Below are 26,939 nucleotides of genomic sequence, written 5' to 3' on the forward strand. Positions count from 1 at the left end.
ACATAGTAATACATTTTAGTTTCCAATAACTTTATTGATTGGTTTGGATACATTTGTTCTATTTGTAAGCGCGCACATTTAGTTTACTTATGTATTCATACTACTTCATTTCTTTGCTTTCTGACTAACCTTTGTCTTTTTATTTCTTACCTGCCATCATCCCTGGGAGTTGCCGGACAAAAGATGGTAGCCAGGGTTTGAAACCATTAAATATGAAGGAAGATAATTGGACCACACCACCACTTCCTGCTGAAGGGGGGAATGTGTGTTTTCTTTACTTTAAAAACAAAGTATTTGTATTTAATTAAATAGTTGAGTTTAGGGTTTAATGGGGTTTTTTGATTTTCTTCTTTAGTGTTTAGTTTATTAACAAACTAGATTGTACTGCATCGTTTGTGATTTATGATTGTGTTTTGTTTGTTACCCCTCATGTGTCACAATGGTCTGATCAGCCATTATATATACCCTTGTATGTCATTTCATGTTTAGGTCAATTATGTATGTTTGGGCAGTCATTTGGTTTGTTAAGGTTGCAGTCGTTGCATGAGTTCAGTTTTGTTTCTTTGACCTCTTTTATGAGCTCAACATTATTAGTCTTGTAAATATAATTTTTGGGGGTTAAATAAATGGAAACTATATTTTTCTAATAATTCCTGGGCTCCTCCTGTTCTTCAACGCGGTCCATCACAATCTAGGATCGACCTGTTTTGACTTACTTTGCACGGCAACCAATCAAATGTTAGAGAAGCTGCATGGGCAGCGTTAACCCCGCCCCCTGAGTTTGATGGGTGAGGCTGACAGATAAAATTATTTCATGATGAGAGCCAGGCGCCAGGACTGCCAAAATGAAATAAATAAATATATCATTAAATAATTAATTAAATGTGTCAATAATTAATTAATTACATGTGTCATAACTATTTATTTAATTAATTAATTCCAATTTTAATTAATTATTGCCACATTTAATTAATTATTTAATGGTGTATTTAATTAATTCATTATGGCAGTCCTGGCGTTCCATACAAACGAACCTGTTTATCCTGCACTAACCTGCAGAGGATCTTCATGCAGTCTTTAAATAACACAGTTAATCTGCCTCAGATTGTTTTGCAGCATCTTTCACAACCTGAAAAAACACAATGTCACATGTACAGACCCAATATCTGATTTCAACACATGAGGACTTACATGTAAGCTTTAATCTCCAGTTGATCAAATCCCACTGAGCAGTCCTTCCCTTTAAATCTAACCTCTCTTCTTCCTCTCCTGTCCTGTGTGTCTTATCTTTCTCCATCTCTGAGTGAAGTTAGCTCTCTTTCTTTTCTCTCCCTGTGATGTACAGCAGCTGGACCTTTAGCCAGCAACACACTGTGAGACAAACTGCACACAAACAGTTTGTGTGTTTGCTGATGTTTGTTGATAGAAACGCTGCATTTGAAATTACCTGTTTGTTCAGGTGCTGTGCAAAAAAGAAAGAAGAACAACGTCTCACTTTAACTCCTGACTATGACTCACAGTTTTGCCTCTTTCATCTCTTTTTATGTTTCAAACCCTGGTGATTAGTACACGATCAGGATTGTCTTTCATGTGTTACTGTTTAGGTTCATATTGGTTTGATGTTTGATGCCTGCAGTGATGAAATAACTCTCCTTAAATTCCTCAGACCAAAAGTAACTCATCTGTTTTTTAAATGTAAGGAGTAAAAGTAAAAACCCTCAGGTTACAAACAGATATTTTACTTCATTAATCCAAAATAGTAACTGTTACATTGAGTTTATTATCATTGAAGAAATTAGAAATTTATGGAAATATATAAAAGGAAACATAAAGAATAAATGAATCCACAGTAACCCTGTGATGAATATGATTAAATATTTTAATTGTTTGACAGCACTCATATATATTATATATTAATGTATACTTACATATTAGTAAATAGGCTTTTTAAAAAGTTGTATTTCACAGGAGAGAACCTGTGTTAAAAGATTGACGCAAATATTCTTTATTTATTTCATTATATTGCATGAATGTCTGTTACATGCTTAACTATAAAGTTCAAAAAGTGTAATTGCATTCTGGCATATTGATCAATGATTGCAATTAAATACAGAAAATTGAGTGATTTATTAGATTATCTATTAGGTTATTATTTTTAATCTATTGACAGCACTACTTGTATCAATAAAAGAGCTGCAGCTTTCACTGACAGCACATCATGTGGTACTTTAACCTTTGTACTGTTTTCATCAATTAATTTTGCAGTTAACATGTGAACATGTTGGATGATCTGTCTGCTGTCACTGGGTGGTGCTGAGGTCTGAATCTGAGGGCAGCTCCTGGAATCACAAAGACAACAGAACCATCACAAACTGAAAAATAAAGTTTATCCCTCAAATCTGAAATAAAGCTGATCCTCTCTGTCCTCACACACTCGGGATCTGAAGTTCTTCTCTTACATATTTTCCTTTCTACAGCTCTGCTGACAGCTGACATATGAGCTGTTTATTAGATAAGGACAAAGCCTTATATACTAACAGATTTTGCAATATGTTTACCTTTGAGTTGTAGGTGCTATGTAAATTGATAAAAATGAGATGGAGCAGGTTTCAGTCCTTGTTCAGTCTGCAGCTGCATTGTGGTCACCAACATACGCAGGCATTATAACTGGTGTTTCAGCGGTTGCCTGGGTATTGGACAAGAAATATTAAAGCTTCAAATTATTTCTCTCAGAGCATGTAAGCTGTACAGAGTAATGTCCATGTAACTGTGAACAATAACTTATTAAGAATCATCCAGACTGTTTCTTTTAACCAGAATATTTGAAACAAACTTTATTTTAACGTAAGCTACCAAACAGCTGTAGCTGGTTTCATGCATAAATATTGGGCTTTACTATTTTAATCTATAGTTAATGATTGAAAAGTTATCTGAGCAGATTTCTTTATTTTTTGTCTGACCCCACTCCCGTCTGCTAACATAGAGGAGGCGGGGCTTATGATCTAGCCAGACACTAGTGAGCGATAGAGACAACGTTTTCTACAGTCATTGGTTTGAACAGTCATGAATTATTTTTAACACCAGGTTGGATGTAATGTGTTAGAACTACCAGCAGGTGGGGATAAGAGACCTTTAAGGTGTTTGGTGCCACACTCCACCTTCAGGTTTAAAACTAGTGTTAATGGAGGAAGTTTGAAGGTTGAGTTTGTTCCACGACTGCATTTCACTCACTGCCTCTGTTTGTATCTCTGTCATTGCAGGACCAACATGGAGCGAGAAGTCAGCGCTCTCAGGAGGCCGACAAACCTCACAGAAGAAAGAGAGAGAAAAAACACACCTGTGACAAGTGTGGGAAGGAGTTTGCTAGGAAGTCTACACTAAAACAGCATCAGGTCATCCACACTGGAGAGAGACCGTTCAGCTGTGACTTGTGTGGAAAGTCTTTTTCCTGGAAGCGTTCCCTAAAACAACACCAACTCATCCACAGTGGAGTTAAAGCACACAGCTGTGATCAGTGTGGCAGAGCTTTTACTCACAGTAGCAGCTTACAGAAGCATCTAGTTACCCACTCTGGAATTAAGGCATACAGCTGTGACATCTGTGGCAAAACTTTCAGCCAGATACGGAATCGAAATAGACACGTACGCATTCACACCGGACATGATGTGTACAGCTGTGAACAGTGTGGCAAACCGTTTATAACACATACAAAGTTACAACAACACATGTTTACCCACACTGAGGAGAGACCTTATAAATGTGACCTGTGTGAGAAGACTTTTAAATCTCCACATGACCTGAGACGACACCAACAGATCCACACCAGAAAGAGACTCTACAAGTGCAGTTACTGTGAGGTATGTATTTATATTGTTATCTTGTCATTTTAGCCTGACTGTTTGGAACAACTCTGCTCATTAAACTGTGTTAGCATGTTAGCAATTCTACTGCATGGAAAAGCAGCTCTGAGTGATTATTCAGATTTTCATTTCAGTTATGATTTTAGTATTACTGTAGTATTATGGTGGTAGTATTGTAGTTATTGCAGCCCAGTAAACTGTTAACTGAAACAGTAAAATGTAATTGGACGTCTGCAGAGATGCTCTTTATTTCAGGCGACGTTCAGGATAAAAATGTTGAAGGACTGACTTACACTGTCTTTGTGTCTTTGTTTAGAAGCAGAGCGACACAGATGGATCCAGTTCTCAACCCTGTCATCAATGTGGGAAAGGGTTTCATTGTGACCTTTGTGGAAAAACTTTCAGTCAACGATGCGCCCTAAAAAGACATCAACGTAGACACACTGGAGAAGAACTGAAAAACTGCAAAGAATGTGGGAGAAGCTTCCCTACATCACATCACTTAAAAGAACATGAACTGATTCACATTGGGGTTAAAAAGCACGTCTGTGATCAGTGTGGGTCATCTTTCATTACTGCAGGTCAGCTTAAAAAACACAAACGTGTCCACACAGGAGAGAAACCATACAAGTGCAGACACTGTGACAAAAGCTTCACACATTCAGGTAATCGTAACATTCATGAACGTACACACATGGAAGGAAACTACAGCTGTGACCAGTGTGACAAGAGCTTCAGGAATCTCAGTTCATACTCCGAACACAAACGATCCCACGTTACTAATAAACTGTTTCACTGTTACCAATGTGCCAAAACATTCAATTCATTATCTGCTCTGTGCAAACATCAACGTGATCACTCAGGGCTGAAATCACTCCCATCACAGGATCACAGTAACTCTGAAGAGACAGAAAGATCCTTTTCTAGTTTGAGGGTCAAACTTAAAATCCTTGAGATCGGGCTCCACAGAGTTCAGATGTAAAAATCTGATGAGACAGCTGTGAACAAAAATGTTCCTCTAGTAACATTTTAACCCTCAGGGGTCACCGGCATGTCAAAATCACATGACCAATTTAAAAGCAACAAGATGCAGTAACCCAGAGTCTCCATTTCAACTGGAGTCGAAAGTGTGGACTTCAAACTATGTACCAGTTTTTAAATTGTGTTGACAGGCCATGTAAAACCAGATTTATGTTTAAAAAAAAATACACGCAATTTAAAAAAAAAAAAAAAGAAATAAAACAGCATTGTATTTAGAGCACGAAGAAAGGGTATAAGCGGCATGTTCTAAGGAAGGCACTAGCAAACACTCTCCGCTTGCAGGCAAAGAAATGAATAAATAAAAAGAACACCCCTTCCCTATTTGTGTTAAAGTGAACCACGTCAATCAATAAAAAACTATATGGCAACATGTGGCATTTGGTTGTTTAGGAAGATGGGGAAGTTTTAGGAGTGACGCCAGCAGTCACTGTCAGAAGAATGAGGCAACTGCTGAATGCAAAAAAGCCATCAATGACAGTGTTGTGGACTTTTTATGACATATTAGAGCTGGGCGATATAAGATTTTTTTCATATCACGATATGTTTTTTTCATTTCAGGCAATAACGATATCTATCACGATATAAGCCAAATAACTAATTTGTAAGATTTAAATTTGCTGTTGCTCACAAGTAAAATGTGAAATAATCAGCAGCTTGTTTTTATTTAAATATTTATTTCCCATAATAAGTTCAACAGGGTAGATGTACTTAAGGAACATGAGACGTTTTCAGATAAATAAAGGCAAATATTGCAAACTACACAAAAGGCAGCCGCTAAAGAGTTTAAGTTTCAAAATAGAACAAACGAAACAGACTAAATTGTCAATTCCACTTAGAAACAAAATATTAATTCTAAAAATAAATCTTAGTTTGTTTTACAGAAGAACAGACAAAACTGACTAACTTTTGTCAATATCAAATAAACTGAGAACTAAAAGGAAATTCTCAATCTCTCCTTGTTGTATAGCTTAGCTTTTCAAACAGTTTTAACAGTTACTTTAGTCTGACAAAAGCCGAATGACGAATTAGCGCTTCCAGTCAGAGACTGAGGCTACGTCCACACGTACACGGGTATTTTTGAAAACGGAGATTTTCCGTTTTCGTTTTAAAAAATAATCCCGTCCACACATAAAGGGAGAAATGAAGGAAAACGCTGCTATGAACATGCCAAAGCAGCAGGTGGAGCTAGATTCCTAACCGTGCAGAAATGTTGGCCAATCAGAAGTCTAGAAGCCTCGGTGGGAAAAAGTAAACAAAGCTGGGTCATAGAAGCAGAACCGAGTCGTATGTGTGGACGGACAGTAACTGTGTGTATATGTAAGCATTTAAACACTGCAGAGAGTAGAATTAACAGTAACAGTATTGTAGAAATTCACAATAACGTGGCGCACAGTGTGACGTCAAAAAATGCGCACACCTTTCACGCTGCGTTTTCTCCGTTTTTCTAGTCCAACACGTAAATGCAAAAACGGAGTTTTTAAAAATCTTCGTTTTCAGTGACCAAAAACGCCGTTTACGTGTGGACGAAAGGTGCAAACGCATAGAAAAATCTGCGTTTTCAAAAATACCCGGGTACGTGTGGACGTAGTGCATGCACCAGTTTATTGTATTTCCAGACTTGCTTTCGGCACAATTTAAAGTGCACGCTACTCTGTTTTTTGTCAGACTTGAAATAGCCGAAATACCTTCACACTACGGAACTTCTATGGCTCTTCCGTTCGACAATCTCTCCGGCATTGGAACCATCATCGGTTTTCTCTTCGGTCACGCTCGGTTGATTTTTCTAGTCGGCACACTCATTTCCTCCATTACCCGGGCGGTACGGTGGCTGGCTGCTTCCCAAACAAATACACATGTGCGGCTTGGCACTTGTGCTGTACGTAACAAGTCACGTGACGTGACGCTGCGGCTGTGATTGGTTCGGCTCTGCGCTACTAAATTTGGATTGGCTGTTTGTTTTTTGTTTTTTTTTGTTTTTTTTTAAGAGGACAAGAGCGGCGAGGTCTATCGCGATAGTTTAATTTTTCTATCGAGAAAAAGTTATATCGCAATACATATCGTTATCGTTCTATCGCCCAGCTCTATCATATCACATTAGTTATAGTAATATCACTTTCTCACTTTACCATAGTAAGAGCACTCCTGTCACTAGTTTACATGCATGTGGAAAGTTAACACAGTGAGGCCAATGTAATGGGAGACATTAAACAGATAGTGAGACTCCTTCTGCTTATCAGGGATGTAAATTCTTAGGTGAAGGCTAAGCAGAAAACAAGGTCATAATTCTCTCTGTGAGGAGGAGGTATAGCCCCCCCGTGAGAGGGGCCAACATGTAAGAGTTTGTGGAATGTTCTTTGTCTGTGTCTCTGTATATAAGATGTAAGGACGGTGGCCACAATTCAGAGGTGGTCCTGATGTTTCACTGGGATGCTCTCTCCACATTGCAATGTGTTTATTAAACCCACTTCAAATCAAGCTCACTGGGTGTGTTGAAGGTTATTGTTAAATTTTCCACAACAAACAATTCAGGGAACTGACATGTACATCCTCTACCTAATCACCCAAAACCTCGGCTGATTGTGACCCACACCCGTTTTCACACCTTGGCTCATGTGATTAGGTAGAGGATCATCAGGGGGTCCTTTTGACACTCTTTGGGATGCTGTGCAAGACATAAAGCTAAAATACAAAGGTTTGGACACCGTTTTGCATGTTTCCCTACTGTAGGGGTCTCTGCAAGCATACAGAGCTCTGAGAGGGTACAAGTTGACAACTTTGGAATTCTACTAGAAACAGTCGATCATATTTGTTGTCAAAGCTGAATTCAGGGCAAACTACGCTAAATTAGCGTTTTTAGCTAACAGCTACAATAAGCATAAAAGTTACCTTACGGCTATCATTTGTTAACATGACGCTTGTTCTTATACATGTAATACATTTATTACCAACCTGAGAGTTTATCCGCTGGTCATTCGACATGACGAATGACTTCTGAAGTCTTAATTCAGCTCAAGATGCTGTAGATTCCCGTCAGTAACACTTTCGGTCCGCTAGTAAAACGTTGTTCTATTAATCTGCGCTTGAACCGGAACCGGATGTAAGTTCCAAAAAACTGAATTTTGGAACTGAAATTGAATTGTAGAACTGAAACTGAATGGTGAGAAACGAAACTGAAATTATTCGAGAGCTGAATTTTTAAAGGATAAAATGCAGTTTCAAAGCAAATCAATTCATTTTCAAAATATAAAATGCAATTTCAATTTAGTGATGATCATTTTCAAACCATAAATTCAATTTCAAATTAGACTAATTCAAATTCAGTTTTCAAAAGCATTTATTCAAGTTACAATTCAGATTCAATCTGAGGAATTCAAATTCAAATTTAACTTATTCAAATTCAGTTTCTGATGGCACAGATTTCTGCCCATAGGCCCTGGTCACATAACCTCAGAGACCTGCTGGGATGATAAGGAAGAAGATCAAATTCAAATTTTATTTGTCACATACACAGTCGTACGCAGTACAATATGCAGTGAAATGCTTAGACAACTGCTCATGACCTAAAGAAAAAAAGACTATGAATAGGATAGGAAATAAATATGAAAATTAAAATGAAGGGTAAATTTAACTAGTAAGGAATAAAATATATAAAAATTGAAACCCAAAATCCTACAGGGAGCACACTTAATTCAAACTGAAAGTCCAGTAAATATTCAGGAAATTTATGTTAAATTACACTTAAAATCTAAATTTACATGTGATATTATGTAAAATTAACACTGAATTGTAATTTTAAAGCAGAAAGTGCTACTGCTGTAAGTAAGCCTAACAGCTTCCAGATCACTTATAGTTCTGGAAAGATGGCAGAAGGGCATCACTGCTCATTTCTACAATCTCTCAAATGTTGGAATACAAGCCTTTGTCCCATAAAAATGTCTACTAAAACCTACAAATGAAGAGTTATCCTGGAAAAATAGGGCGCACACTAGTTACCTCAACAATTGCAAGACAGCCTTGTCCCAGATGGTCATATGAAAAAAAAGGATGCCATTAGGACTTAATCACCATTTTATCTGAAAAGTTATATATAGCCTAACTGGCATCTAAAAAGTAAAAAAAAAAAAATGTAGATAAAATGTTGGTTTTGATGAAAAAGGCTGGTGCTAATTTAAAGAGTCAAGTCGGTAAAAGTAGATAAATGTTTTAATAAATATACATTTTACAGCATTTTGTGAACATACACAAAAGTGGCCATTTTTGACAACAAACAAGCTGAGAGAGAGTTTTATATTTTTTTCCTCTCCATGAACAAAAATAATAGTGCATGATAATGTTGATGTTAATCAATTAGATGTGCCAGACTCTACTATTAATAATACAGCAGTCCCTCGTTTATCGCGGGAGTGACTTTCTAAAAATAACCCGTGATAGGTGAAAGCTGCGAAGTAGCAAACTGTATTTTTTACTATTATTATAGATGTTTTAAGACCGTAAAACCTCTCACTACACACTTTATACACTTTTCTCAGACAGGCACGAACCTTTTCACACATTTCTCTTTTGTTTAAACACTCTTAAAGTTCAAACCTTCATAGAAACATAAGTCCAGTATTACCAAATGAAACCATGCAAAACGTTTCATCGGCATTGTTGTGTTGAGGAGAAAACTTACAAACATACAGTAGGCCACAGCACTTCAGGGTTACACTGCTCGCGATCCAAGATTTATATGAATTCGACAACCTGAACGCATTTTGTACTGTACAGCAGCGGTCTCCAACCTTTTTTGCACCACGGACCGGTTTAATGTCACAAAAAATTTTCACGGACCGGCATTTAAGATGTCGCGGATAAATACAACAAAATAAAATGATACAGACAAAGAAAAAAACTGTGGTATTTTGTAAAGATAATAATAAACGCACATTCACTGTGTAATTGTGTAACTTTATTAGCAGCGTACTCCTGTATTGTATGCACTTGTATTCAAACAAGTGCATTGTACTAGAAAGAGGCTTTTGAAGGATAAAAAATGTAAAAAGTAATGACTATTTTAAATTTATGAAAAAGCCTTTATGTAGAAAAAGTAACAAAAAAACGAAAAGATAAAAAATAACACATGGACACTTTTGGCCATGAACAAGCTGAAGGGATGGTGATGTTTTTTAAATAAACTCAGAGTATTAAAAACACTTAGAGCCAAATTTATTTATCAGCAGCATCACTAGTAAAAAAAAAAACACAATTTAGTTTTCGCTGTAAAAATCGATTAAACTGAATTTACGTGTTTCCTGTTACTGTGGAAGTCACGTGTTTCCAGTTAGTGTGGAGGTCGCAATATGGCGCTCCCCGGTGGTTGCAGCCAGGTGCTCCTGTGGTTTGCGCAGACAAAGCTGGATTTTCATTCAAAGAGAATAAAGTAGTAGCGACTTTTGGATCGATATCTGCATCGATCTGCCCACTCTCGTCTCCTGGATCGTAGCTGAGATCAGCGTGAACCACGTGGGTCTCTGCTCCCTGATCTGTTTCCTGTGTTTGGAAAGAGTTGCAGCTTCATCGCGGAGTTTCTCTCGGTTTGTGGGCTCATCTAAAGGTAAGCACCGAGCTAACTTTACTGTGAGTTCAGTTCATGTTGAGTTTAGCTCCTGAATGAGGTCTTCTGCTGCTCTCCTGTTCACAGTTTATTGTGAACACGTTGAGAGAAGAGTGAGAGAGTGTTTGGAGAAAAACACCAACTAATCATTAGCTCAGCATGCTGGGAAAAGTTGGAGCAGAAAAGTCTTTTCATTGTCCCTGCAGCTGTTTTTCTGCCTGCACCAAACCTCTACAGCCTCATTTCTATTTGAAGTGATAAAAGGAAATGGATGAGAGCGATCTGCTGCAGTATCAGGGTCACAATAAACTTTATTGTCCAGCTGCTGTGGATGAACACATGAGAGGAAGTGAACTCCTACAAAGTCTCATTTTAATGAGTGTGGCTGCTGTAAAGTGATGCACAGGAAGATGTTAACAAAAACTAATGAAACAGAGATGAAAGTAAACAGTGTTCATATTTGAAAGCACAGAGAATAAAATATATTGTGGTGGTTAATGTGCAGGAGAGTGTGAAGAATGTAATAATGTCTTCCTGTGTCAAACACAGCTGCAGTCAAAGCAGGAAGGAAAGCACTGAAACCACTGATCAAAGCTCATTGATCAAAGACCGCTGATCAATGGCCATGAGTACCATTCAGAGAGTTGGGGAGTCGCTGCAAGTGATCAGTGGTTGTTAATCAATGATCATGAGAATTTGCATATTAATGCTCAATAACTGACCTCCCAGCCCATTGTTCCTTCAGTGGTGCTCGTTTCAGTCATTATGCAAATGCACTGTTGAAAATTGGGGAAACCTGCAGTCAGCTGAGACTGAAGAAGTCACTTGGATGAGTGATGAAATGTTTCTCCCACAAAAAGCTACGTCCAGATGAACAGAATCAAAGTTTGGGGAATGGTGGAGGTGGTGGGACTGGGGGGCTGAAGGTGTGGAAAGTGTGGGGTGGGGGAGTAACAGGTCTGTCCCTGTTTGTGGAAACCACAGGAGGAGCTGTTCAGGCTGTTGCTGGGTGTGAATTGTTGATGGAGTCTTTAAACTTGTAGTTGCTGTTTTCCAGACTGAAGCAGAGTCGTTAGCTGAAAACTGGTTTTAGAGGTTTATTCAGGACACCTTCTCAGGCTCTTACAGCCTTACCTGTATCATAACAAAGTGTATAAACCCCAATCCACCTTTAACATGGTCCTTCTCCCAAACCTTCAAATAGGACTTTCTGGCCCTGTCATAGTAAAGGGCTGCTTAGAATATTAGAGCCAATGTCACAAAGTTCCTCCTGAAGTATAAGTGAGTGAGAGAGTTTCCTCACTTTGCAGCACAACACGTCTCACAAGATTTCTACAAGCAATCAGAGTGAAATTTGTACTTTGTGTTGTCAGATGAACATATGAGACACTTTGACTCTTCAGTGCAGTGTGGAGCCTAACAAAGATCTGTTTTGTGTCCCAGCTGATCAGCAGGAGGAGAAGAGTCTGACGGAGCAGCAGAGGAACATTTTCAGCCATCTGGACTCAGCTGAGTCACTACAGAGGAAACAATGAGCTCAACACAGGAGGTGAGGAAAATATCACAGTTTCACCAAATAATCAGTCACGTCTAAAACTCTCATCCTCCCAACCTGTTATATGACTGTGTTGCATATTATTGTATATTATGTATTTTTAAATTATGTTTACAAACACAAAGAAATCACAATCAATTATCCTTCGTTAATATTAGTAGTATTATTATCAATTCAATTCTCAATACAATGTTATTTATACAGTGCCAAATCACAACAATAGGTGCCTGAACGTGGTTTATATTGTAGGCAGACCCTACAATAATACATACAGGGGGGGGGGAATACAACAATCATATGACCTCCTATGAGCAAGCACTTTGGTTACAGTGGGAAGGAAAAACTCCCTTATAACAGGAAGGAACCTCCAGCAGAACCAGGCTCACAGAGCCTTCTTTTCTCAAGTAACAGGGAAAAAGTACAGGCTAGTAAATGTAATCAGAGTAAGAAAGTAAAAGTAGCTCCTTGAAGAACTTTTTAACCACATGTTTTTATCCAAAGTTAACTGAACCTTGTGCTTTATTAATGTAATAATAAAATAAGATTAGTAGATGAAATAAGAACTATTTATTTCTAATAAAGGTTCTCTGTTTGAATCAGTTAAGTAGAAAATGAAGGAAAATAAAACATGTGTGTATTTTCTGTTGCCTACACTGTAGAGGGTGACTTTGCCTCTAAACAGGAACATGAGCAGGGAAGAGGTTAAAGTGGGATTGAGCAGGTGGGAACCCTAAAATCAGCTGTAGTGGCTCAGCGTGGGGAAAAGAATCACAGCTCACAATAATTTCTGTTGAGAGCTCCAGTAGATTTTCTTCAAGTACAGGCTGTGATCAGCTGACCTGCTGCTCTCTGTGGATGTACACAACTGAATTCAACCAGATGTCAGCAGATGTTTCATGAGCTGTCCTGGCTGGTTTCCATCCTCTACACTGACAGTACACTGGCTTTATATTAGACACTATACTGTTGGTATGAAGGTGGAACTCAGTGAATGAATGTCAGCATCATGAGCTTCAGTTTAAATGAATCTCTGCTACACTTGATGTAATCTAACTGTGACATGAGCACCACAGTCACTGTGCACCAGTCACACACTGTTCTTTACTTTAAATCCATCACAGTTCAGCAAACGAACCTGTTTATCCTGCACTAACCTGCAGAGGATCTTCATGTAGTCTTTAAATAACACAGTTAATCTGCCTCAGATTATTTTGCAGCATCTTTCACAACCTGAAAAAACATAATGTCCATGTACAGACTAGGGCTGCCACGATTAGTCGACTAGTCACAATTACGTCAACTATCAAAATCGTTGACGACCAATTTAATAGTCGACGTGTCGTTTGAAGCTTTGTAAGATCACAAAAGACGCAGGAATAAGTAGTAGGATTTAAGAGTGTAACAACGGACTGAAACAGAATATGGCAGCACTGCATGTAAAAGGATGCCAGCTGCAGATTTCATTAAACTTTAATAAACTATCATGTCTTTATTTTTAGTTAGCACATACCTGAAACGCTTAAAGCTGTAAGCTAATGATAGTTATATAAGAGCAGATGCTGCTGGTGCAATAAGCTGTACGTTTTATGTCCAATGGATGATGATCTGATTAGTCGACTAATCGCAAAAATAATCGGTGACTAGTCGACTATCAAAATAATCGTTTGGCAGCCCTAGTACAGACCCAATGTCTGATTTCAACACATGAGGACTTAGAGTGGCTTGCAAAAGTTTTTGGCTCCCTTTGACTTTTTTTTCACATCTTGTTACATTACAGCCACAAACATGAATCAATTTCATTGGAATACCACGTTTTCCATGTATTCGAAGACATTTCTTCAGCTGAGAATCAGAGAGGAGAAACACACAGTTTTACTTGCAGCAAGGGCAGTCACAGAGCACTCGCACGGGAGTGAGGGCTCTGAGACTGCCCTGGTGTGTGCGTGTGCGTGTGTCGAAGGAACGACTCCTCTGCCTGGTGGGAAGAAAATTTATAACAAGTCTTGTAGTGAACAACAAGTCATCAAAAGGTCAACATGCAGTACTCTACCATATGCAAACTTATATCATTAAAAGATTACACTGACTACTAAGTACAATTTTCTGTTGACACATGTGAAAGACCAATACAAAGTGGTGTAGATGTTAGAAGTGGAACGCAATCATATATGATTCCAAACTTCTTTTTTTTTTTTTTTTTTTTTACAAATAAATCATCTGTTTTGTAAATTAAGCAGATGTTTGTTTGTTTTTTTCTTTTTTCTATGTCGTCAGTATGTTTTATAAAAAAAAATCCCTCGGGTTGCAATCAGACTCTGACATTTTCCTTCACTAAACCAAGCTAGTAACTGTTACGTTGGATTTATTATTTTTTTAAAAATGAGAAAATTATATAAATATCTAATAGGAAACAACAACAGGAAATATAAAAATAAGTATAGAGCTGATAAGCATTCATTACTTTTCTGAGTGTGTTAGCATGCTAGTATTAATATTTGTGTACAGCAGGAGGGATGGGCATGATATAAGTGTTTGAACAGTCATGAATTATTTTTTTAAACAATGTCTTTTTTATTAAGAGGTTTCCTTTTATACACATAAACATCAATGTATACATTATACATATAAACAGAAAGAAAAAAGAAGGATTACAGATGATCTGTACATTAGGGTTAAGTAGTACATTTAAGCTGTGAAATGAGTTCAAAAATGTATCTTCGGCTGTGAAATAAAAGAAAAAGAAAAAAGGGAAAGAAAGAGGGGGAAAAAAGAGAATATAAACAAATGTATAATATATCCCAAAGTAACAAAATCCCTGCAAAACAATCCCATTCATTCCCACCCAGGTCACTGCCTGCACCCGCACACTGTATTTCCACACCTGACTTAAGAGAGTTTGCTGAAAAATTCTTATAGATTTTGAAAAGCATCAAGGAAGGGTCCCCACATGTCTTGAAATTTCCCAGTGGAGTTCTGAAGTGAGTGTCTTATCTTTTCCAGTTTTAGACAGGCCATGAGGTCATATAACCACTGTTTGTGAGTGGGAGGGGCAGCATCCCGCCACCTCAGTAGAATTGCCCTCCTGGCCAACAGGGAACAGAATGATAATGCCTGTTTTTTAGAGGCCGGTAGAAGCACCTCATTCCCACTGATGCCAAACAGAGCAAGAAGGTGGCCGGGGGCCAGCGTCACACTGAGAATTCTGGACAGGGTACGAAAAACCTCTGACCAGAACTGAGTGAGATTGGGACAAGACCAGTACATGTGGACCAGTGAAGCTTCAGCAGTTTTGCATCTGTCACAATATGGAGAGATTTCAGGGTAGATACGGGATAATCTGGATTTTGAGAAATGGGCTCTATGCACCACTTTGAACTGGATTAAACAATGGCGGGCACATAGTGATGTAGTGTTGACATGTTTGAGTATAGAGGCCCATGTTTCGTCAGAGATTGTCATGTTGAAGTCTTCTTCCCACAGTGTCTTGAGCTTGGATGAAGAGGTATGTGTCAAATTTAACATTTTATTGTGAAGCAAGGAAATCAGCCCTCTATTGGTTGGATTGAGTTGCAGGATAGTTTCTAGTAGTGTAGGCTCTGGTGGAGGGCTTGAGCCTGAAATCTGGGAACAAATAAAGTGCCTGACTTGCAAGTATCTGAAAAAGTGTGATGGTGGAAGAATATATTTATTAGCAAGTTGTTCAAATGATGCTAGTTTGTTGGCTATGAATAGGTCCTTGAAGCAAGTTATTCCACTTCTGTGCCACTCCGCAAACCCACCATCCTGGGTAGAAGGTTTAAAGAAATGGTTAGATGCAATGGGGCTGAGAAGGGAGAAGTCACAAAGTTTAAAATATTTCCTAAACTGGCCCCATATTTTTAATGAGTGCACCACTACAGGGTTGGGAATGAAGTTGAATGAAGAGGATGAGAGTGGAGAACAAAGTGCAGCTGCTAAGGATATACTGTTGTCACTATGCAATGCCATAGTGACCCTGTCAGGACAACCACTCCGATTATGGTAAAAATACCAAAACACCAAACATCGTATGTTAGCAGCCCAATAATAAAAACGAAAGTTGGGAAGTGCAAACCCACCCTCAATTTTAGATTTTTGAAGATGCATCTTATTGAGCCTTGGGCGTTTACCCTGCCATAGATAAGATGAGATGACAGAGTCCAGCTTATTGAAAAAAGTGTTGGGAATGAAAATGGGTACAGCCTGGAAAAGGTATAGAAATTTCGGTAGACTGGTCATTTTAATCGAAGTGATACGTCCTACCAGAGACATAGAGAGTGGTGTCCAGTGGGTAAGGGACCGCTTCACTTGGTTCAGCAATGCACTCACATTTTCTGTGAAAAGGTTTTTATGTTTTGTTTTGTTTTTTTTGTCACTGTGATTCCCAAATATGTAATTTTTGTCCTTTCAACTCTGAAGGGCAAGCAGGTGAAGTCTAACATACTGGCTTTGCTACTTAGCGGGAAGAGCTCACTTTTATTCAGTTCATAGTTCAGTTTATACCCTGAAATCTGACCAAATTGACTAAGCAGATTCAATGCAGATGGTAGTGAGGCTAAGGGCTTAGAAATAAAGAGCAGGAGATCATCTGCATAGAGCGAGACCTTATGTTCTGTATTGTTTCTCCAAATGCCGTGTACCTCTTTGCAACTGCGGAACGCAATGGCAAGGGGTTCAAAAAGCAGGGGGCTGAGGGGACATCCCTGGCGTGTGCCTCTGTGAAGTTTGAAAGGTTTTGACAATTGGAGGTTAGTTCGTATTGTAGCAGATGGTTGAGAATAGAGTAATTTAATCCATGAAGTAAATTTCGCTCCAAAGCCAAATCTATCAAGGACTGCAAAGAGATAATCGAACTCAACTCGATCAAAGGCCTTTTCAGCATCAAGCGAGACCATACATTCATCAGAGTCTGTAGAGCTGGAGTAGACTATGTTAAATAGCCTCCTTATGTTAAAATATGAATGACGACCTTTATTGAAGCCTGTCTGGTCTTTCGAAATAATTTTTGGAAGAACTATTTCTAGTCTACGGGCAAGTATCTTGGCTAATATTTTAGCATCTGTGTTCAGTAGAGAAATGGGTCTATAGGAGGCACATTCCAACGGATCTTTTCCTTTCTTTTTAATAAGTGTAATACAGGCTTCATAGAATGATCGAGGAAGAGATCCTTGTTCCTTGCAGTCTGTGAGGGTTGCACTAAGCTGCGTGGACAGTAATGAAGAGAAGTGTTTGAAAAATTCTGACGGAAAACCATCCAGACCCGGACACCTACCAGAGTGCATCGAAGCTATAGCCAAGGAAACTTCTAACTGGGAGATGGGTTCATCCAGCCTTGTTTTAAGTTCTGGTGGAATTTCAGGAATGTCAAGTTTAGCTAAGAACTCATTAATTGCATTACAGTCAGTTTGGGACTCTGAGGTGTAAAGCTGTGAGAAAAAATCCCTGAACACTTCATTGATTTTTTTTCGTGATCTGTGACTATGTCGCCATCTTGTTGTCGAATTTTAAGAATACTTTGCCTTGCCCGAGAACCTTTTAGAAGGCTCGCCAGTAATTTTTCAGGTTTGTCACCATGCATATAAAATTTGGATTTGTCATGTAAGAGTAAACGTTCAGTCGAGTACGTTGTGAGTAGGTCAAGTATTGTTTTAAGTTCTACACGCTTTTTAAATATTTCATGACTCTGTTTGAGAGCATACTGTTGATCAGTCTCCTTAATTTGTTGCATTAACTTATTCCTTTCATGGGTGGACTGTTTTTTAATTCTTGCCGAATAAGCAATAATCTGGCCTCTGATATACGCCTTAAAGGCATCCCATACGACAAGGCTGGAAGTCTCTGGGGAAAAGTTGGTGGCAAAGTAAAAGCGTATCTCATCCTGGATAAACTTTACAAAATTTTCATCCGACAGGAGGGTCGAGTTGAAACGCCATTGTGCAGCTTTAACAGGAGGATGTGGAAGAGACAGAGACAAAGTAAGAGGGGCGTGATCTGAAATAACTATGCTATGGTAGGCACAGGAGTGGACCTGCTGCAGACAATTAGTGTCAATGATAAAGTAATCAATTCTTGAATATGTATGGTGCAAATGTGAAAAATAGGAGTAATCTCTTTTATGAGGATTTAGAGTACGCCAAACATCACACATTCCATATTCTGATAGAAAGGCATGAATGACAGATGCAGATTTGCTTAAAACATTGCTCTTAGTGGATGAGCGATCCAGGGCTGGGTCTAACCAGCAGTTAAAATCACCCCCCAGAAAAAGAGAGTAGACATTTAAGTCGTGTAAAGAGGAGAATAGTTGTTTAAAGAAATTTTCGTCATCTGTATTAGGAGCATACACATTTACTAGAGCAACAAGACTGTTATACAGTTTCCCACTGATTATGACATATCTACCATATTTGTCTGCTATGACATTGTGGGCCTCAAAGGGAATGTTCTGCCTGACTAATATAGAGACCCCACGTGCCCTAGCTTGGAAAAGTGAGTGAAAACACTGGCCGCTCCAACGGGAGAAGAGACGGACATTATCAGAGGCCCTGACGTGGGTCTCCTGCAGGAAAGCCACGTCAGTGTTATGGTGTTTAACATGTGACAAAACCCTCCTTCTCTTGACTGGATGATTTAGACCTTTAACATTCCAGCTTAGAAAGTTCAATTGCAGACTCATCTGATTTGTAGAGCAAAGAAAATATGCACAGTGGCCTTAGATGATAAGAACAGAATAACTTTACAATGGGTGGAAATTAGTTCAGAACAAGTTAAAAAAAAAAAAAAAAGAACAGTGTATGAGGTTCATAGCAGTGACCCTTACCCTCCCCAAGCCCTCCCCACAACAGAAAATGGCTGCCAAAAAAAAAGAACAAGAACAAGCAGCGAGCTCTTCAAACTTAGCATATTTAGAGTGTTACTCCTCCTGTCTATGATACCAATAACCTAGGCATTGAAGCAGTCGAATCACTGCTCCGGTGGCCATAGCATAGTAAGCTGAAACCCCTTATAATACTGTTAAGTTTTGAAACTGTATCAGCCACCAAGTCCAAATGTAATTGCTGGAGTGTTTCAAAGCAGAGTCCAAGTACGTAAACAAACAACCAAACACAAAAAAGATGATGTAGTGTTATGACCCAGGGTCATTATTTGCGGTATGGTGTTGTTATTGTTTGTATTTGTATTCAGTGACGCTTGTTTCCAGGTGGAGGCCGCCCATTGGTGGAGGAAGGAAAGAGGCCAGCTACAAAAGGGGTTGGACTGGGCCGGCGAGCAGACTTCCTGGTTTCCCGTGAGCTGTGTGTCTGGGGACCGTCGTGGTGTGTGACTGCACGGGGCTGCAATATAAATGTTGAAAAAGGGTGTACCTGAGCTTGGTAGCTGTAGGGGTGGGAAGCCGTTTTCTTTCATTCCCCTCTTTTCTCCTGTTTCGGGTAGGGAGACAGGTTAGAGAATTGTATTTTGTTTTGGAATCGTGGGAGGTAAGTTAGCTTTGTTTTTCTTTCTAGTGTGTTTTGTTTGTTGTTTTGGCATCGCCCACCCTGAAGCTCGCTACCTGTTCAGTAAATAAATTAACTAATTCTCGTCAATCTGCCGCGGTGTGATTTATTTTGTCGTTACTATGTGTAGGGTTTATCTTTTTGTTGTGTTGCACCCCGGCCTCGGGCCGGTGTGTAACAGTAGTTCAATAAGTACTACTGGTATAACTGAATTATTGAATAAGAACAGACAGAAGGCTACGAGTAGATAACAAAACTCCCCGTCTCCGTGCAACAGGTATTACGTCATTAGCCAACGGGTAGAAGTCAATGAGGTTGTCTCCTTATTTTTCAAAGAAAAAAAAGAAAAAGATTATCGAGTTAAATGAAAGTAATAATCAGCATTTCAGTACTATAGCATTCAGACTATATCGCTACACTCGGAGGGGAAAAGCGACGTCTTACGTGGATCCCGACTGCGCCTCCATACCTATATGGAATGTTTGGTACCTGCATTTAGTGCCATTGTTTTATTGGTAATAATTCTTCACGGGGCTTCCGGAGCCTTTGGGAGCCTCTCAATGTACTGTTGAGCCTTGTCCACGGAGCTGAAAAACTTTCTGGCGCCGCTGGCCTGCGTTATGCGAAGCCGTGCTGGGAAGAGGAGAGCCGGCCTCAGGCCTCGCCCGTAGAGCTCCGACATAATGTCCTTGTACTGCGCCCGCTGATTGAGGACCTCGGGGCTGTAGTCCTCCACAATTCGGATAGGCACGCCTCGGTAGTCGAATTTCCCTCTCCTCCTAGCTTCTCGGATGATGAGGTCCTTGATCTGGTATCGGTGCAGGCGGATGATCACCAGGCGAGGTGGGCGTCCCACGGGCGGCTTCGCTGCGAGGGAGCGGTGCGCTCTATCGAGCTCCGGTGGAGACTGAAGTATTTCTTTGCCCAACAACTCATAGAGAAGGTTGGAAAAGAAGTGAGTGGGGCGCCCACATGTTCTGACGCCTGCTACGGCTCTCCAGGTCGGTGACTTTGTTCTTTAGCTGGTTGTTGTCTTCGCGAAGAGCGGCACACGTGTTTTCAAGGTCAGCGACACGTTGGCTCAGGTCTTCAATTGCAAGCTCCAAGGATGAAACTCTCGGCCTGTTCCTCTTGGGATTGTCGTACCTGGTCCAGTTTTGAATCGAGGGCGTTAAATGAGGTCTTAAATTCAGATGCCAACTCATCTCGGTGCTGCTGGAGCAGCGTGGTGATAGCCTCCAGTGTTAAGCTAGCGTCCTCCTTTTTGTTCGCTTTTGCACTCTTAGAAGCCATTGGAAAGGGTTAAAAGTGTTCAGAACACTAGAAAAGTAGTTACGAGTGAAAGCGAGTTGAAGGGGTGAAACTGGTCAAAGCGGAGTTAGGTTCACCGGAGCAGCTCGTTCCTGCGTCTATTCGGGTCGCATGCTGACCGGAAGTCATGAATTATTTTTAAGACCAGGTTGGATGTAATGTGTCAGAACTACCAGTAGGTGGGGATAAGAGACCTTTTAGGTGTTTGGTGCCACACTCCACCTTCAGGTTTAAAACTAGTGTTAATGGAGGGAGTTTGAAGGTTGAGTTTGTTCCACGACTGCATTTCACTCACTGCCTCTGTTTGTATCTCTGTCACTGCAGGACCAACATGGAGCGAGAAGTCAGCGCTCTCAGGAGGCCGACAAACCCCACAGAAGAAAGGGAGAGGAGAAACACACCTGTGACGAGTGTGGGATGGGTTTTAATAGGAGGGATTCACTAAAACATCATCAGTTCATCCACACTGGAGAGAGACCGTTCAGCTGTGACTTGTGTGGAAAGACTTTTTCCTGGAAGAGTGGCCTAAAATCACACCAACTCACCCACAGTGGAGTTAAACCGCACAGCTGTGATCAGTGTGGCAGAGCTTTTACTCACAGTAGCAGCTTACAGAGCCATCTAGTTACCCACTCTGGAATTAAGGCATACAGCTGTGACATTTGTGGAAAAACTTTCAGCCACAAAGGGAACCGAAATACACACCTACGCATTCACACCAGACATGATGTGTACTGCTGTGATCAGTGTGGCAAAGAGTTTGCTAAACACACACACTTACAACGCCACATGTTTACCCACACTGAGGAACGACCTTATAAATGTGACCTGTGTGAGAAGACTTTTAAAGCTCCACATCACCTGAGACAACACCAACAGATCCACACCAGAAAGAGACTCCACAAGCACGGTTACTGTGAGGTATGTATTTATATTGTTATCTTGTCATTTTAGCCTGACTGTTTGGAACAACTCTGCTCATTAAACTGTGTTAGCATGTTAGCAATTCTACTGCATGGAAAAGCAGCTCTGAGTGATTATTACGTCCCGTATTAATTACTGTAATTCCCTCCTATTTGGTCTCCCTAAAAGGTCCCTTCATAAACTCCAACTTCTTCAAAATTCTGCAGCTCGGGTCATAACTTGCACTCTGTCAAGAGCTCATATTACCCCAGTTCTTCAGCACCTTTACTGGTTGCCCATAGAAGCCAGGATACATTTTAAAATGTTACTTCTTACATACAGGTGTATCCATAAATCTGCTCCTTCATATTTATGTGACCTGCTCCATATCACCACTGTTTCCTGCCTTCTCAGATCATCATCTGCTATTCATCTTACTGTTCCATCCTCACACCTTAGTACTATGGGGAACAGAGCTTTCAGTCGCTCTGCATTCAGTTATGATTTTAGTATTAATGTAGTATTATGGTGGTGGTATTGTAGTTTTTACAGCCCTGTTCAAAAAAAGCGCCCGTCCGACAGCCAAACCCATCTGTTCTCTGATTGGATTGTTACATTTCTGATTGACATGACATTGACCAATCAGACGAAAGGAAGAAAAATAGGGTCAAAATTCGTACTTGTAACGTTTTTTGGTTGTTTTGTTTTTTGCTAAGTCTACACACAAATTCTTTTTACACATACAAAACTGATTTACAAGTACAGAATATTAATGACTACACTTTGAGCCCATAGATATTAATTAAATTTTCAGTTCAATTCAGTGTTATTTATACAGCACCAAGTCACAACAATAGTCGCCTCAAGGTGCTTTTTATTGTAATGTGGATCCTACAATAATACATACAGAGAAAAACCCAACAATTATATGACCCCCTTTCAGCAAGCATGTTGGCAACAGTGGGAAGGAAAAACTCCCTTTTAACAGGAAGAAACCTCCAGCAGAATAAGGCTCACAGAGGGGCGGGGCCATCTGCAGAGAGCGGTTTGGATAAAAGACATGCTGTGGAAGTACATTATCATTATTATTATTATTATTATTATTATTGTTTTTATTATTATTATTATTATTATTATTATTATTATTATTATTGTTGTTATTATTATTCTGATTACTATTAATAATAATATTATTATTATTGGTATTATTGTTGTTCGAACAGACTTAATATTGGTTTATCACTGCAAAAAAAACACGTTCAAAGCACCACAACGGTAGCCCGATATCAGGCAGTAAACACATTAAGTGTGTATATTTTCCTTTTTTTTTTTTTTTTTGCTCATACAAATAAAATGTGATTAATATAGATTGAAAATGAATGGCACTTAATTGCCTTTAATCAAAAATTAATCCAATGTTTTCTACAGTGAAACGTTTGAACAGTCATTAATTATTTTTAACACCGGGTTGGATGTAATGTGTTCCTACTACCAGCAGGTGGGGATAAGAGACCTTTAAGGTGTTTGGTGCCACACTCCACCCTCAGGTTTAAAACGAGTGTTAATGGAGGGAGTTTGAAGGTTCAGTTTGTTCCACGACTGCATTTCACTCACTGCCTCTGTTTGTATCTCTGTCACTGCAGGACCAACATGGAGCGAGAAGTCAGCGCTCTCAGGAGGCCGACAAACCTCACAGAAGAAAGGGAGAGAAAAAACACACCTGTGACGAGTGTGGGAAGGAGTTTACTCTGTATGACCTAAAACATCATCAGGTCATCCACACTGGAGAGAGACCGTTCAGCTGTGACTTGTGTGGAAAGTCTTTTTCCTGGAAGGATGCTCTAAAAAAACACCAACTCATCCACAGTGGAGTTAAAGCGTACAGCTGTGATCAGTGTGGCAGAGCTTTTACTCAAAGTGGCCACTTACACAGTCATCTAGTTACCCACTCTGGAATTAAGGCATACAGCTGTGACATTTGCGGAAAAACCTTCAGTCGGATAGACAGCCGAAATACACACGTACGCATTCACACCAGACATGATGTGTGCTGCTGTGATCAGTGTGGCAAACAGTTTACAGGAGACGCACAGTTACAACAACACATGTTTACCCACACTGAGGAGAGACCTTATAAATGTGACCTGTGTGAGAAGACTTTTAAAGCTCCACATTCCCTAAGACGACACCAACAGATCCACACCAGAAAGAGACTCAACAAGTGCAGTTACTGTGAGGTATGTATAGAGCAGGGCGATATGGCCAAAAATATTTATCACGATATATATTTGAAAATTTGCGATAACGATATAACTGACGATATAATTGATGCGAGACAAAATACAACTCCACAACATTACTAGCGCAAAAAGACAACCTATCATTTATTTTCACTTAAACAAGAAGCTGGTTTTTATGTACATTAAAGCTTTATAAAAATGTAACAGTGCAAATGCAAATTCCTTGCTGAAAGTTTAACCAAAAGGCATTTCCAGTAGAAATGGGCTGACATATCCTGAGCATAACCATGTATAATATCCACTGAAGTTAAAAAGATTAAACTGCAGTGTGCAGTACGTATTTTTCGGACCATAAGGTGCACGGGATTATAAGGCACATTAAGCGAAACAAAGCAGTCAGATAAATCAAACTTTATTAAACTCATTCTTCTTGCTTCCTCCACTTCTGTACCATTGATTCATTAATGTTGAATTCTCTGGCAGCTGCTCTATTCCCATGTTGTTGCAGTATATTAATGACTAACCTCGTATTGTGGATGGATTATCTCAGTTGTTCTCCTGACTGAAGTTTGGTCCTTTTACAGCATCCTGCCATGCGATTGCATTTGTCTCTAACCATGAGGAACCTTAACGTTAACTTTTATAAGTGGAAAAGTGTTAGTGTTTGTCCTCCAGCTTCACTGTTTATGTTATGCTAACATAGCTGTGTCGCTAGCGATCACGTAGCACATCATTATATACCAGCTAGCCCAACTTCAGTAACCCTACAAACGTCACTGCTGTTTAGTTTCCTGTCTTCATTTATGTTGGAAGTGATAGCAGAGCTGTACGTTTGATTTTTTTCCGAAATCTCTCAGTCAGAACATGCAATATCATGCTTGGGTAACTAGTGAAACTAGCGAGCTAACTTCCGCTAGCTTCCTGCTAGCTTCTAACTCCGTTAAATGTAATACATTTTGTTTTCATGGATGCCTGGAAGTTAAACTTCATAGTTACACCTGGTAAAGCAGCAATGCTGATCGTTTTATTAAAGATGAAAGAATTAAGACAGTTTTTAACTCTTAGTGATGCTGCAGTGTTCGTTTGACCTGAAGCATACGGAGTTTAGGACCCAGATTACTCCCAGATTTAAGGGCATCTTAGTCCGACGGCCGCTTGCATGTTCTGCAAAAAAATGTGCTTTGTCGTGTATCTGACGGACAAACACCAAACCAGTTCCACATCACTGAAGTTGCACCATTTTTACAAACCAATTCTGGTTCATCTGTTTCACTCAACAATCGGCCATGTGCGGCCATTCTATCGCGATATTTCATTTTCCTATCGTTGCCTAACATTATACCAGTATTACCGTGAACGGTATAATATGGCCCAGCCCTAGGTATGTATTTATATTTTTATCCGTGTTAACTGAAACAGTAAAATGTAATTGGACGTCTGCAGAGATGCTCTTTATTTCAGGCGACGTTCAGGATAAAAATGTTGAAGGACTGACTTACACTGTCTTTGTGTCTTTGTTTAGAAGCAGAGCGACACAGATGGATCCAGTTCTCAACCCTGTCATCACTGTGGTGGTGGGAAAGAGTTTCGTTGTGACCTTTGTGGAAAAACTTTCAGTCGAAAACGCACCCTAAAAGTACATCAATGTAAACACACTGGAGACAAACTGAAATACTGCAAAGAATGTGGGAGAAGCTTCACCACATCAAGTTACTTAAAACAACATGAACTGATTCACAGTGGGGTTAAAAAGCACGTCTGTGATCAGTGTGGGTCATCCTTCACCACTGCAAGTCAGCTTAAATCACACAAACGATCCCACGTTACTAATAAACTGTTTCACTGTTACCAATGTGCCAAAACATTCACTAAATTATCTGCTCTGTGCAAACATCAGCGTGATCACTCAGGGCTGAAATCACTCCCATCACTGGATCACAGTGAATCTGAAGAGACAGAAAGATCCTCTGGTTTCAGTGTCAGACTTAAAACCCTTGAGATCAGGCTCCACAGAGTTCAGATCGAATCTCCTGTAAAGATCTGATGAAAATGTTCCACTGGATGGATGGATTGATGTAAAATCTCTTTTTCTGAAGGTTGCTCTCTTCCTGTTTCTGCCAGTGCTGACTGCACAGATGTAATATAGATCCATGTCACTGTTTGGAAGTATCAGAGAACTGCTGATGCTGTAAAGCTGCTGCTCAGTCTGATGGGCTGTTGTGTTGTTGTTAGTGATGCTGGATGAAGGGCTGGTGGACCAGGTGAGCTCAGGTTGAGGGTAGATCCCGTCTGAGCTGCAGGTGATCCTTTGTCCTATTTGTTGGAGACACAGACTGGAGCTTGAAAAAATCTAAGAATAAAAAAAACAAAAGAAAAATATATTTCTTTTTTTTTTTTTTTTTTTTTTAAATGACATCAGAAACAGCAGTATGCGACATTACGTGATGGAGGAGCTTCAGTTCATCCTTTGTCATTTTTTTTTTTTTTTTTTTTTTTTTTAATAAATAGGACAGGGGGAATGAATGAGAGAAAGAGGGGGAGAGAAAGAATGAAAACCAAAGGGGAGAAGAGACGGTGAGAAGGGGGGGGAAGAGAGAGAAAAAAAAAAAAAAAGAACTCCTGGGTCACCTGTATGGAGAAAAAAAAAAAACAAACAAAAAAAACAAACAGAGGAGACAGCAAACAACAAAGAGTAACATAATAATAGAGAAAACAAAGCACCATCACAATAAACTAGCTAGTCATAGATATCAATATTTACTAAATAATAAACGATATTGTGCAGCACGCAAGATAGACAGCGCACAGTGTGCTTTGAGGCAGCAGCCAAGAAAGCTTTAGTCTGCGTCTGTGAATACCCATGTGTGCATACCTGTGTGGATCAGCATGCTTGCATTCTAAAGGTTTCTCCATGTAATGATC

The 26,939-nt window shown here is 39.6% G+C and overlaps 2 protein-coding genes across 2 annotated transcripts in view; both read left to right on the top strand.

The window, feature by feature from the left end:
* The window catches only part of LOC146625277 (uncharacterized), a 31,752-nt gene extending 26,796 nt beyond the window's left edge, over positions 1–4,956 (top strand). The window contains exons 5-7 of the mRNA XM_085362146.1: positions 3,261–3,857; positions 4,177–4,441; positions 4,901–4,956. Coding sequence (XP_085218272.1) covers positions 3,261–3,857; positions 4,177–4,441; positions 4,901–4,956 — 918 coding nt within the window. The remainder of the gene's footprint in view (positions 1–3,260; positions 3,858–4,176; positions 4,442–4,900) is intronic.
* A 5,473-nt stretch (positions 4,957–10,429) lies between these two features.
* On the top strand, positions 10,430–26,352 carry LOC146625280 (uncharacterized). The gene is made up of 6 exons (XM_085362744.1): positions 10,430–10,494; positions 11,938–12,043; positions 19,269–19,355; positions 21,199–21,795; positions 23,421–24,014; positions 25,540–26,352. Exons 2-6 carry the CDS (start codon positions 12,026–12,028, stop codon positions 26,059–26,061), a joined length of 1,818 nt encoding a protein of 605 aa, XP_085218870.1. The 5' UTR covers positions 10,430–10,494; positions 11,938–12,025; the 3' UTR covers positions 26,062–26,352.
* The last annotated feature ends 587 nt before the right edge of the window (positions 26,353–26,939 follow it).

The sequence above is a fragment of the Diplotaxodon limnothrissa genome, linkage group LG9 (assembly GCF_057381915.1).
Source record: "Diplotaxodon limnothrissa isolate DT_005_m linkage group LG9, D_limnothrissa_male_GT1.1, whole genome shotgun sequence".
Classification (NCBI taxonomy): Eukaryota; Metazoa; Chordata; class Actinopteri; order Cichliformes; family Cichlidae; genus Diplotaxodon; species Diplotaxodon limnothrissa.

Coding starts and splice junctions, on each gene's coding strand:
- LOC146625280 (XM_085362744.1), top strand. Junction 19,356..21,198: donor AGCAGACTTCCTGGTTTCCC/GTGAGCTGTGTG, acceptor CTGTCACTGCAG/GACCAACATGGAGCGAGAAG. Junction 21,796..23,420: donor ACAAGCACGGTTACTGTGAG/GTATGTATTTAT, acceptor CTGTCACTGCAG/GACCAACATGGAGCGAGAAG.